At 56.3% G+C, this 13,644-nt stretch overlaps 1 protein-coding gene across 1 annotated transcript in view; it reads left to right on the top strand.

The window, feature by feature from the left end:
• Positions 1–13,644, top strand: part of ADAMTS16 (ADAM metallopeptidase with thrombospondin type 1 motif 16) — a 104,658-nt gene that overhangs the window by 54,160 nt on the left and 36,854 nt on the right. Inside the window, exons 15-18 of the mRNA XM_039842536.1 lie at positions 1,537–1,660; positions 2,063–2,307; positions 3,999–4,137; positions 8,258–8,384. Of these exons, the coding sequence (XP_039698470.1) occupies positions 1,537–1,660; positions 2,063–2,307; positions 3,999–4,137; positions 8,258–8,384 (635 nt within the window). The remainder of the gene's footprint in view (positions 1–1,536; positions 1,661–2,062; positions 2,308–3,998; positions 4,138–8,257; positions 8,385–13,644) is intronic.

Genomic DNA, 13,644 nt, shown 5'->3' with positions numbered 1-13,644 from the left:
GTCGGGAGGGAGAGGCTTCTCCGGGCCACGCGCTGCCTGGATGAGGAGCTGGGTGTTTATCCTCGTGTCCCCACAGGACAGGCACTGGGACCGGGAGCAAATGGGGTCGCAGGAGGAGGCTGTGGCGGCTGAGCACCAGCATGGGGAGGACTACAGGCAGGGGCGGCTCAGCCTGGAGGCCACTTGGCAGCTACTGCAGGGCCTCTGGAAGGTCTGGACCCTGAGCCGCCATTGGAGGGGGACTTAGGAGACGGGCCGGGGAAGACTTGGTGGCCAAGCGAACACCGATCGGCCTCAGAGCTTGTCGCTAGAGCAGAAGGAAGTATGATGTGGAAAGAATGTCCTTGTAAACAAAGGGGAGGGGTGACCAAGTCAAATGCGCTGCACGCAAATAACAGGCCTCCGACGAAGCGGCGACCCAGCGTTCTTAATCGCCGGGGTCCGAAGACCTCGGTTCTCTTTCCGGTTGTCGCTGGGTTGCAGGACCGACCGTGGTAGAAACGCGACCACGCGCTCGTGCCCGCAGTGCGGTCCTTTTTAACGCGTGAAGATGAGGCCGGGGGATTCTTTTAAGGTCTTTCAGCTTTAAAATGCTCGCATCTCTACCCGTTTTGTTTAATGATCCGTTGATTTGTTCAAGATTGCATTACTTTCAGGTATTCTTGATGATACAGTGTTGAAATCTCTCACGTATAATTACGAGATCCAACTAGCTATGACATGAGAAGTTTGTTGGCTATTAAATATAAGCTGGCCTGAATCGGTCTGTGGCAAAGCCTGCCCTGAGCCAATGTGACACTCCTGGTCAGTGTGATTTTCCCTTAGCTTAGTATGAAGACGTATGTGTTTTGCTACAGAAACATCATCGCTATATCCTAGGCCCAGAGGGGACTTTCGCGTTATATGCACAGTATGTTAATTATCTTCGTAAAATGCGAAAGTCTCTGAAATGCATCTGGCCCTAAGGATTTCGAGCAAGCGATTGCGAACTATACGGTTTCATTTCCGAATAGATTTTTTTTTACATCTGTAGACGATGCTGCTTATCAGGAAAGCGTTGTAGAGTCATGGAGTTTTCGAGGTTTCGGGAGGGCCGGCAAGGACGTCCTTTTCCATACTTTATTGTGAGGGAGAATTTCCGCGTGGCACGTGGCCCTCTCTGCCACTGCACAGAGGGACACGAAAGAATGTGGCGTATCCCAGTGGACCCCGGCAAGGACACATGCTTGTCACTAAGTGCTTTGCGTCAGTCTAAAATTGACCCATGCCTCCCACGTGGCGACCTGCTAGATTCCATTCGGGGCCAGGGAGCTGCGCGGCGATGCTGGAGAGGTCAGGTGACGTTCGTTTGACTCTGCGGAGTAGAATTTCGGTCTCGCTGTGCACATACTGGGTATCCAATAAATATTTGTTAACTCGCCCTGTTGGTGGACTTTTCGGCTGTGGCGGGGGAGGCCGTTTCCTGCTTGAGGCTTCTGACTTCCCTCCTGTTGTCTTTTCTCTCACGAACGACGTGTGACCTCACGGGTCCTCCAGAGAGTTGGCTGTGACCTTGTCCTCGGATCCGATGCCACTGAAGACTCTTGTGGTGTGTGCAAGGGGAATAACTCGGACTGCACGACGCACAGGGGCCTGTATGCCAAGCAGCACCGCACCAGCCGTGAGTACCAGCTGCGGGGTGCAGGGGTGAGCGGAGAGGCTGCACGGGGCACAGGGGTGAGCGGAGAGGCTGAACGGGGTGCAGGGGTGAGCGGAGAGGCTGCATGGGGACTTCCCCGGTGGGAGGAGCTCTAGGCGCAGCGACAGCAGCAGGTGTTCACGGTCCCCACCTGCCTGACACCTGCCTGACACCTGCCGGCTTCCCGCCTGCTTCCCACGCCTTCCGCTTTGGTCCACAGTGTTGCTAAGTCACTTGAACAGGCATGGTCTTCAGCAGAAGGGGAAATCGCGAAGCTCTGCTCTGAGTAATAACTAAACTAAGCTATCGTTCTAACCGCCGGGGGTGGCGTTGGCACCGTCGGATGACAGGGCTGCTCCCCCGTGCCCGTGCGCTTCCATCCAGAGTACCACCAGGTGGTCACCATCCCTCCCGGAGCCCGGAGCATCCGTGTCCACGAGACGAGCGTGTCTACCTGCTACATCGCCGTGCGCAACGCCCACCAGGCCTACTACCTGAACGGCCGCTGGACCGTGGACCGGCCCGGCCGCTACGCATTCTCAGGCACCACCTTCGACTACCGGCGGTCCCACGGGCAGCCCGAGAGCCTGACCTCTGCGGGGCCCACCAACGAAACGCTGGTCGTGGAGGTAGGCTCAGCTTCATGGTTTCGGGGGGCGGGGATTCGGGGCGTCCCGGTGTTTCTGAGGGCTCAGGGCTGTCGAAGGGGTGTTCAGTGTCTGGAAGCGCGTCTGCACCTGGATGATGCATCAGAAACAAGGCCGATCCTGCATAGGCTGAACGCGGCCGCGGCATCCGTCACCTCCCGTGTCTTGGTACAGTTCCCATGTCGGCCGTTTTTACGCATCTGCCCCTGTCCTTAAGCGATGTGGCTGTGAGAGGCAGCCACGCTCAGGGCTGCGTCTGTGCCTGCATCTGGGGGGACGTCGGCATTCCATTGGGTCCTGAGGGACAGGACAGCGGTGAGCACACCGCAGCCAAGCCCCGCCGTGCTGGCACGTCACCCCGTGTCCCGCAGGTCCCCTCGGCCTGTTTCCCACCCACGCCACAGAGGCTCACGTGACACACTCAGGCCTCTCCTGACAACACAGTTTGTCCCCCTGGGACTGGGCGGGTGGCGGCAGCAGGCAGTGGACGTGCAGACTCCCTACCTTGTCATCAAAGAAAACTGCTTGGTTTGGAAGTCGCCCACCAGCCCACAACGAAGGGTCAGATGGGACCACCCAGATGCCACACCCGCCCTCTGGGCCTGCAGTCCCCTCCGGCCTGGGCACAGCGCGACACCTGCACACGGCCACCCCCACCTCCCCGTCCGACCCTGAGCTGCTCCCTTCCCCGCGCACCCTCACTCCTCCTGCTTTCTCCCGTGACCATTCCTCTCCCACCGTCTCGGGCTTTGAGCTTGAATAATCGTGGAGAAAGGGGGAGGGGTCAGGGCCGGAAAGGCGTTTGGCTCGTTGGGATCCGCTCCCGTGGAGGAAGTCCCAGGGGCCCGGGCGTCTCCACGGCCTCGCAGAGCGGCCACCTCCCCAGGGCTCCAACCTGTCCCTCACCCACCGAGACCTGAGCCGCGTTGTCGGAGTCCAGGAAGGACCAAGGACATCGCGCCAAGGACCAGGAGAGGCTCCGAGGCTCAGAGACGGGGTGTCTGTCATCAGGTTAACGGCGAGGGTTCTACAAAAAAAAAAAGGTCTCCTCACTGAGGCCAGTGGCCCTGAAACCTTCACGCACGTGATCAGACTTCCAGCCGGAAGGTGAAGAGTCCAAGTGCGATTTTATGTGCTCGGCCTGACGCATCGACTTTGCTAGTGACAGGGCTTTCTCCTGGGACTCCAGGGCCTGTCCCCAGTCGCAGGGGAGAGCTCGGGCTCAGCCTCGCCGGCGGCGGTGGCAGCCTCTGCAGCACCCTGGGTCACGGGCACGCTCCCGGCGTCGTCAGCGTGCTTCCGAGGTGTCGCTTTCTGACTCGCTCAGGTGGAGGGGCTTTGCGGGCCATCCCAGAGAAACACCTCGGAAAGTAACCAGGTTACTTGGTTGCTTTGGGTGCGCAGGTGTCCGAAGCCTGCTGCAGAGGAGACGCTAGGTATGAGGCGAGCCGGCCGGATTCTGTGCATCACCTAGGTGTGCTGGGTCCGGTAGGGAGCTGACTCCTGTTCAGGAAGTTAACGTAAGTTTTGGAGGATGGTCAGGGCTTATTTTATCATTGTCACCGACTTTTTATTGGCATTACGATTGTTTCGAGTAGTTCAAAACAAATCGGCGTCTATTTCTCGGTTCCACTCTAAGTTGCTACGTTTTTTTTGCTCTTTTCATTTTGCAGCTTCTGTTTCAAGGAAGGAACCCTGGCATTGCCTGGGAATACTCGGTGCCACGGCCGGGGGCCGACAGGAAGCCCGGGGCCCAGCCCAGCTACACCTGGGCCATCGTCCGCTCCGAGTGCTCCGTCTCCTGTGGAGGGGGTAGGTCACTTGTCATGTCTCTCCTGGTGGTGGGCACCGTGGGACTGTGACATATGCTGCACTGATGGTCATCACGTCCTAATGAGTAACCCAGGGAGTCTGCCTGAGGGTGGCGGGAATATTTCCAGAGACAGAGGCGACAGCCGTGGCCAGAGTGTTGCTTGGAAGTCAGAAGAACCTGCTCCAGCTCATCCACGGCAGCCTGTGGCTTTGAGGAAGTCATTTAGTGAACGGGCTGGTTTCTGCTTCTCATCTAATGTAATTGAGCAACTTTTTTTCAAGCAAAGTTTTGTTAGACGAGATAAATCAAATGAGGGTCACTCACATTATTACACACAGACATTTATATCATGTTGATGATGGGATATAGAAGGTGCATGGAAAATATAGTGACGTAGAGGGAGGGTTTTAATCAAATGGTCAAGTTCAAAAAACTTAATGGAAACAGATTTGCTACAAAGTACTGAAATGCACCAACCAACTATAAGGATTTCATTAAAATTGCAGTGGACGCGATAAGAAACGACATGCAGAAGAATTTCACATGACAGTGGATGGCTCCGTCATCTTAATGCCATACCAATTTTAAGCCCATGTTTAAACCGATTCAGCTGGTTCACTAGAAGGACGTTTTTAACTTGAGCTGGTAAAGGGTGACAGGTAAATATTTGCAGATATAAAAACAAAATACTAAATTCTATCTGATATTAAAAAAAAACAGACAAATTTCCATTAAAACATGGATTTCAGCTTTGTGCATTCCAAGTTTTAATAATTAAGAAATTAATTTACTAAATGATTTTTAAAATTTGGTTTATATTTTAAACTCTCCAAAATACATCGTACTATATCTTAGAATGATGATTTTTTTTTCAAATGAAAACATTCACCTGATTCACAATTAAAGTTCCTCAGACAAAGCTTAAAACTGGCTTGTAAACCAGCCTCTCTTCTACCTTTTTAAAGAATATTTCCTTCACTGTCGACAGATACTTCTAGGGCTTAAGCTTTAATTCGTTTAGAGATAAGGTTTACGAAACGGACACGTTAGCAGCCTCGTACTTGTTTGTTGACGTCGAGCCTTTCGTTCACTGCGGTTGCCAGCAGATGTTGGTGGGTGGGGACGTGAGCCTCGGACTGCTTAAAGCCACGTGGGGAAACGCGGAAACCTTCACCTAATCCCCAATGTCTCTGCACCGGACAGCGAACGACCAACCTCATCATTGCTTTCCGTGGAAAGTATTCCGTGGCCGCTTAGCACTGTGACTAACTGGGCACACGGCGCCCCTGCCCGCCTCGTCCACAATTCTTCCTTAAACGCAGGAGGCATTAGGCTGAGCCCTGCGACTCACGCACCTTTGTCTGGAATTCGTTCTGTAGTTAGAATTATTGAAAGCTCGGAGATTCTTTGACAAAAGCGTAGTCTTTAAGACTGAAAACTCCTCTTCCAGATATTTTGGCAAGATGTGAAGGTTTTAAAAATGATTCCCAAAGACCTTGCCAGAGCTGATTTCCATAACAAGATGCAGGCAGAACCTGGTCACGGCCATCGTGACACCCCGCACACCCCGTGGCCAGGAGTCAGCTCTGGGCTTGCCAGTAAAAGGATATTCTCCCCGACTTTCTTACTTTGCCCTTTGAATTGTATACTCTTCTCTCTTACTGTTCATATGGCTCGTTTTTAGAAAACTGGCCAGCTTGATTCTGGCGTTCTCATGGGCCCTATGATATTTCTTCCTAATAATAGTTGAGCGCTTATAAGCATTTCGAGGAACGGCTTTGCACACGTGCCCTTAACACAAGTGCCCTTAGCCTCCATAAACGCCCAGCCACATGGCTGAGCAGCCCCCGTTCCATGACAGGAAGCTCGTCCGAAATCGAAATTACCTGCCATCTCATGTGCAAATAGAACTCGGGGACCCTGAGCGCTACTGGGTGTATGAATGTCTGTATATATTTTTATTTTCTCAAAACATTCAGATATTTGAAAACTGTCAAAGAAAGAGATATTTAAATTCCCTTCCATGTCCATTATTGTTTGTATGGGCTGGGAACATGAATTTTAAATTAAAATCTCCAGCATCCCTACCACCTATAAATAGATTCGCCCTCCGAAATTCACTAGCTGTTCACGGACGAAGGTTTGGCCCGCGGCCATTTCGACGTGGGGCGAAGCGCAGGGCCCCGCACCTACCAGGCATCAGGCCCGTGCTTGTCGAGTGGACAAATGTGAGATCTCGATGTCTACCTGATTGACAACTACGCCAGGGCCCCGCGTGGCATTGCCGATGCGGGCTCAGCCCGCCGCCGCCCTGGAAGCGTGCGCCCCCAGCCTTCCCCAGGGCCTCCGTGCTCTCCCTTCCGTCGGCCCCCGAGAGTGACTCTCATTACTGAGAGCTCGAGCCCCCTTGCTTCCGGCCACGTACTCGGCTTCCACCGAAACGTCGTGCGAGAAGCGGTCCTCAGTCCACGAAGAGTTCTGAACCAGAAACGCCGTGACTTTCTTTCTGTCTCAAATTAAAAAGTCACGGAAATTTCTGCATGTGTGTTACACCGGGCAGAAGGACCTGGCCAGGAGGTGACCCGCCATGCCAAGGTGAGCTGTGGCATTCAGCGCGATGTCCCCACAGGACGGCCGGGCATCCAGTCTTGGCCCCGCCTCTTAAAATCACGTGACAGCAGCAGCTCCTTGACCCTGTTCCACCTCAGCGACCCACCTCTAAAGCGTGGAGGATGACGGGACCTGCCGTGTCCGGTCACTCCGAGGGTAGATGCGACAGTCCTCGGACAGCGGTTAGCACTTCGTCTCGCGGAATAAATGTCCGTTTCTGTCCTTTTCTGTTAATGTCAGAGCCTTGCCCACGTTGGACCGTTTAGGTTGTAAAGTCCTGAAGCGAGAGGGAATTCCGGGGCCATCCTGTCATTCCCCAGAGTGGCAGCGATGAGCACACCGCTCCGTTTTGGACTGTGCTGCGGGGGACAGAGAACACGTCAGCCACGAGGACAGCGTGACTCTGTCGGTCGTTCCAAGCACAGTGACAAAACGGTGTTAGATCTTATTACATTTTAACTGTGTTAATTTGAAATCAACACGAGTTCTTTTTTATTTTTTTTCTCGCCATCGAATGAACTATTTAATAACTCCCTTCAAAATGGACATCTAATTAGAGTTCCTTTCTCATTGCAGTGAAATGTGCGTAACGTAGAGTTTACTGTTTTTAACACTTTTAGGGGCACAGGTCGGTGGCATTAAGGACGTTCAGGGTGTTGAGCAAACATCGCCACCCTCCGTCCCCAGATCCTTTTTTATCTTCCCAAACCGAAACTCTGTCCCCACGAAACACGAACCCCCCCACCCCCTTGACCCCAGCCCCCAACCCCACCCACATTCTGTGTTCTCTCTCTATGACTCTGACTATTCTAGGGACCTCGGATAGGTAATCGGTCGCACCTATTTTGGTAAATGTAATGAGTGGCAACATCGAACAAAGTTAGAGATGCCTGCAGGGCCCTAACTAGCACTGGACATGTACGTGGAGGCTGGGGATCTGACCGCTCTCATTTCCACTGACCTCGTGGCCCCCACACCTGCGTCGTCATTATGAAAACTTTGCCGTTCGGCTCGCAAACCCTGATAATATTCAGCTCTGTGACCTCCAGTGATAAACTGCCTATTATTATTATTTTTCTGTCTGTATTTCTTTCTGGTTAATTACTGATTGCTTCCTATGGTGCCCCTCAAATGGACACTCAGGTCCGGCTTAGGTAGTATCACGTTTCTTTTGCAAAGTGGCCGGCGTCGACTATGGAAATGGTATTGAGAAACGAGCGTGTTTCGTCACAGGTGTGCTGGTGTCGATCGCGAGACCCACGTTGATTTTAAAGATGTTCAGATACGGGGGAAGTGTGCATGCCTCACAGAGCTGGTGAAACGCACTCGCGAACACCATGAAGACAGGTCGGGAAAGTGGGAGGAGCAGGAATCGGCCCGTTGGTCGTTATCAGGAAGACGCACGCGTGCCGTAAAGGTTTTTTTTAATGAGATTTCGTTAGCTCTCCACCTGCCCGTTGCCACGGGGCCTGTTCGTGTCTTTGTCATACGTGTCACCTTTTCACACAGGGCAGATGATCACAAGAGAAGTCTGCTACGGGGAGCCGAGGCTCCAGGTGAATGCGTCCTTCTGTGACCCCAGCACCCGGCCTGCCACAGGGATGGAGCCTTGCCAGGTGTCCGCCTGTCCTCCCAGGTAAGAACCTGTGAGCGCGTTGGGCATTGGAACCGGCCGTCTGCTTTTGTGGATATGCTCGGCGGGTCCTCGGAGCTCCCGTGCCTAGGGGCTAGAAGTGCTGGCTGCTGTCACGCAGTCCCTAACAGCAAAGACCTCAGCAGGAATCTTGCGCGTGTCAGTGGGGCCCGCGGGACCGCGTCCTGCCTGTCTCATCGTCACGTCACTCAGTGCAGGCCGGCAGGGCGGTGACACGCCGTGGCGGTGGTGACGTGTCAGCCCCCAGCCTCCTCTCTCCTTCCTGGTCTTGGCTTTTCTTACTGAATAAAACCCGTTGGAAGGAGCCGGGCACAGGGCCGCCTGGGGGTAAAGGGAGCGTGGAAGCTGCCGGAAGCCAGGCCCTGCCCTCCCACCACCCCGTGTCAGTCTGCCACCCCTGATGGCTCCAAACAAAGCGCAGGGCCCCTGGGAGGGTGACCTGGGAAGGCCCGAGGCGGGAGCAGCGGTCCTGTGCTGCCCCCAGCGGCCCTCACAGCCCGGCACGTCCTCGGCCTCTCTGTTCCTCGCTTTCTTCGTCTTCACGGGGGGCATGTCACACAGAGGTTGTGAAAATTATCTGGGCAACATACTGACGGAATGAAAGTCCAACCCCAAGGGCAGCCCCAGCCGCCGAGGCACTGAGCACAAGATCATACGTCTTGATTTTGAAGACCCCCAGTAGCTGGCAAACGGGTTGCAGGTTTGCTGGCTTGAGCCTCGGGTCCTGAAGTGGATGCTTTTCCCGGACACGGAAGGACACAATGATGGCGTCATCTGCCTTCTCTGAGCTGCGGGGGGCCTGGGCACGTGCTCAGGGTAGAGGTGAGGCCACTCATCTGCATCCGAGGGGCGGGACCTTCCCCCAACCGCAGTGCGGGGTGGATCCTGTCCAGCTGTCCTCCCAGAGCCACTGTCCCTGCTCCAGCCGGGTCCGCAGCCAGCACGCCCTACGTCCCATTACGGAGAGATACCGGTCACAGAGGCAGGTACAAGGCTTGTAGTGCTCGAGGCCCGAGGCCTACTGCCCAGTGAGGCCTCGCGGGGACTGAACAAGGCTCTCCGAGCGGACGCACACCCTGGTCCACACTTCGCGTCCAGCGGCACTCTGCTGCCAGCCCTGCTCCCCTGCGGCTCTGCCGAGCTCGAGGACAGACACGAGACTTAGAACAGGCACCCAGGGCCACGCGGGAGGCTGTAGCCCGGCACCATTGTCTGCGGAGGGGCCAGCCTGTCCTACGCTGACCCGGCTCCCGGCCTCCTGCTGAGTGCGGCACCAGCTTGACCCCCTCTCCTGCACAGGCGGCTCTGCACCTGTGCTCCAGGTGACACGGAGTGGCTTCACTGTGACCTCCGTGCAGGGTCTCCGGGGAGCCTCGCAGACACGGGCGTCGGGAGGGCTGCCGCGTGCTCCCGGGTCCTGGTTCGGTATCGTACTGAGCTCTCACTGAGCAGAGACTCGATGGCACCTCGAGGCACCTGGTGAGTCGTGCTGCAAAGCAGAAAGCCTCGCCGATTCAGGCTAACGGAGTGAGGGACAGACCAGTGAGTCCAGCAGAACGTGCGGCGCAGGGTGCTGGGAGTGTGCAGCGCCCGCATGAACTCGCTCCCGCAGCCCGTGCGTGTCGCTCACCCGGGCGGCCCCGTGAAGCTCGTCCGCAGAGAAGGCTAGAGAAAACGGCCCCAGCTGCGGACCTGGCCGCCGCCCCCTGGGCTCCCGGCTCCGTGACGTGAGCGTCACGCAGCTCGACGTGAGCTGAGCGTTGGGCTGAGCGTTGGGCTGAGCGTTGGGTCGTCCGGAACGGGTGTCGGCCATGCAGAGCTCAGACTGGCTGCATGAGAGGCCACTGCCTGAGGGGCAGACAGGCAGACGTGGCCGCAGGCGTGAGCTGTGGGGGGGTGACTAGGGCCGCTCCGCCCTCGGGGCTCCGCCTTGTGACATCGCCCAGACTTTCTTTTCCTGAGAAACCTTGGCTGGGCGCTGCCGCGGGGACCAGGCAGCAGCCCGTGCGGTGGCGGTCCAGGTGACATGGTGCTGCTGCGTGGCCCGGCCCCGTTGTGAATATGTCGAAACGTCACTTTCCGCCTGAGGCCGTTCGAGATTTTTCCATTTCAGTAATAATAGACCTTGCACGGTCAGGAAAATCATCCTTACCCTTGACCGTCACCCTTGACCGTCATTGTCACCTCTTGTATCCATCTAGATGAATCTTTGTTCCTGGTGAGGAATTTTCACACTCGGGACAGAGGAAAATCTCCCCGGGGTTGATATTGACTTTGTCCTCTGACATTTCCCGAGAGACAGGAGCCGTGGGCCTCAGTAAGTGCCTGTAGAATTCTCGCGTGAACCAGGTCCCCTATTCCAAGTGCGAGGCTCCAGGCTCGCGCCGGGGCCTTGGAAAGCGGCTGACCCCTGTGCCTCAGTGTCCTCTGCTGGAAGATGACCCAGAGGAAGTGCGTGCGGTCACATGCCGTGATTGTGAAGCTCTGTGCCCCCCACTCTCCGCTGGGAGGGTTTACAGGTGAGCCGCATTTGGAGCGCTGCCATCGAGATGGCAGGTGCTACTCGGATGTCGCAAAATCCAGCTAAGCAGCTGTCCCTTCGCACTGTAGCCCTATTGTGTTTCTCCACGTGTCTCCCAGGTAAAGCCCCTGCCTTACCCCCGCCCCCTCCAAGAGCTGCGCTGCAGGAGTGGTTAATTATCCTTGACCTGCCACAGCTTTAGAAACTGAGCTCCCAGCAGGTGCTCAGGTGCACGTCCAGCCGTGGCCCGTCTGGGGGCCGTCACCATCCCAGTGAGCGCCCCCGCCCGTCGGCTCCTGGCCTTTCAGGCTCAGCAGTACCTGCCAGCAAGAGTCCTCGTGTCTGTTTCTCCTTCTTGTCTTTGCTAATAGATCCCAGCCGCCACACGAAGACACACACGCGACAGGCTATTTATCACAATACGCTGCCGTTATATTGGCATTAATAATAATAATAATATTACGCACAATAATACATTATGCACACACACACATGCACAATAATATGCACACACACACGCATAATAATACATGCATTAATACACACACACATGATGTATTAACACACATCGCATGCTGACATCACTCTGTCAGCACAGCATACACACAATACGGCAATACCACAATAATACAATAATTGTTAATAATAATAATAATAATAAATACCACAATAATAGCACAAATGCTAAGACACACACACGCATATTAATAATACGCGCTGCAGATAATATTAATATTACATTACGCACACACACATGCACACACACATGCAACACACACACACGCGACATCATATCACATGCACACACATGCACACACACATTACGAAGGTATCAACATCAAGTAAGCGCGACATTTATTATTGGCTATCGCGAGCATACACAATAATACACGCATTGACACATTATCATTGCCACATTGCCCCCTCAGAGCCTCGAAAGTGCCCAGTAAGATGTCCCAGCCTCCCTCCTCCAGCTCGTGGTTCACAGCAGGATGCCAGCAGAAGTGGCGTGTCCTTCCGTGTGTCCTGTGAAGGCTCTGCCTCCTCCTGCCCTCCCCACCGTCCCCCGCTATGGGTGCGGACACCAGGCCTCGGTGAGCCAGCTCCAGACGTTCGGGCAGGAGCAGCCTGCAGGGGCCGTGGGGTCACGGGCTGGAGGGAGTCAGAAACCCGGGGGGCTCCTGGAGCAGAGCTGTCCCCACCGCCCCCGCCCCCAGCCTGCCAGCTCAGGCGTCCTCGTGAAAGGGTCGGGCCAGCTGCGGTGACTGAGCCATGGCTCTGTGGCCTCCCGCTGCGGCGAAGCCATGCGCCTGGCCCGGGACGAGCCTCGCCTGTGAGGCTTCGGCCCCACAGCCCGCTGGCTGCACATCGTCATCGCCGCTCGCGTCCCAGTCCATACTCCGGGTGCTCTTACGTCTCAGCGCGGCAGCCGGCCTTCCCGCCCCTCACTGGGCAGACCCCGTGTCCTCTCCCAGTCCAGAGCGCGCAGGCGGCGCTGTCACCCGCCTCTGGCCGGCCGGCCGAGCCCTTTGCCCGACTCTCCCTCCCTTATCCCGGAAGCGCAACCCGGCTACACCCAACTCATCACACGCTATGCGCGTGGCGCTCGGTAACTAAGTGCTGCCAGACAGTTCACGAGCCCATGTTCTCATTCTAAAAGGATGGTCACCGTCTTATGTGGCCACCCAGGGTGGCGGGCAGTCCCGACGCCCTTGCTCGGTTATCCGCCCCCCCAGGACAATGATTTGTTCTCTCTCCTCCAGCTCCCCCAGCGTCCCTCCTCCTCCCCACCCCACGCTCTGGGCCCAATAACTCAGACCTCAGAGATGGGACCGGGTAGACGCACCCCCTCGTCCTGCGACAGCCCGCCTACGACGCCCCTCACTCTGCTTCTCTTCCCAGCAGGCCCGGGCCCTGCTTCTCCCCGAAGAGACTTCATAAGTCATGTCTCCGGGGCCCCTTTGCCTTGACGCTTACTGATTCCTTCAATGAAAGATTTTCAAATGGACGTCGGGTTTCCCCGACGCTCTGTCACATATTAGGAGGTACCAATTTCCCTCTAGGTCACCTGTTCAGCCCGTCACTCTCCTCTCTGGGTGCCTCTGCTTCCCTACATTTGCCGTTCTGGTTTTGAGAGATCTGGAGCCGAGGACATCTCTGCATTGTCCCACGTCCTCTGTTCTCTCCCCGGCCCGTCTGGCCCGGCGTCTCGGGCGCGTCCCGGCAGGAGCTGGTGTGCTGAGAGGCACGACCCAGTGGCGCAGGCTCCGTCCGCGGAGGTCGGCCCTGGCGGGTGGGCGCGGCAGGTGTAAAACACACGGGGGGCGCCCCAGACTCACCCGAGAAAAACCCAGGGGCCCCCATCTGATCGCTCTGATTTCTGCACCTCATATTTTTGAATATGTGTCTTTTCCTCTGAAAGAGAAAGCTTTCGAAGACACGAAGCCGGCCGGCTGCCTGCTCCCGTGCCTTCCCGCTGGGCGCGTCCGTGGGAGGGCAGGGGCCCTGCCGTGCAGGCGGGAGAGGCATCGCGGCCCGCACCCCACACGCCCGCACGGAGCGGAGTCTGCACGGTCGGCCCGGGCCGCAGAGAGCGCAGTGAGCCCGCACGGTTAGAGGTGCGGGTGCCAACCTCCTGGTCTGCCCGCCTCGTACGTAATCGGGGTAACGGAGTGGGGCGACGTGCCGGGGGAGTCCGCGTGACAGCTCTTAGCACAGCGC

This window comes from Pteropus medius, unplaced genomic scaffold (genome assembly GCF_902729225.1).
Source record: "Pteropus medius unplaced genomic scaffold, Ma_sr-lr_union100, whole genome shotgun sequence".
Lineage (NCBI taxonomy): Eukaryota > Metazoa > Chordata > Mammalia > Chiroptera > Pteropodidae > Pteropus > Pteropus medius.
The sequence above is the reverse complement of the archived record's forward strand: the minus strand, read 5'-3'. Positions and strand labels throughout refer to the sequence as shown.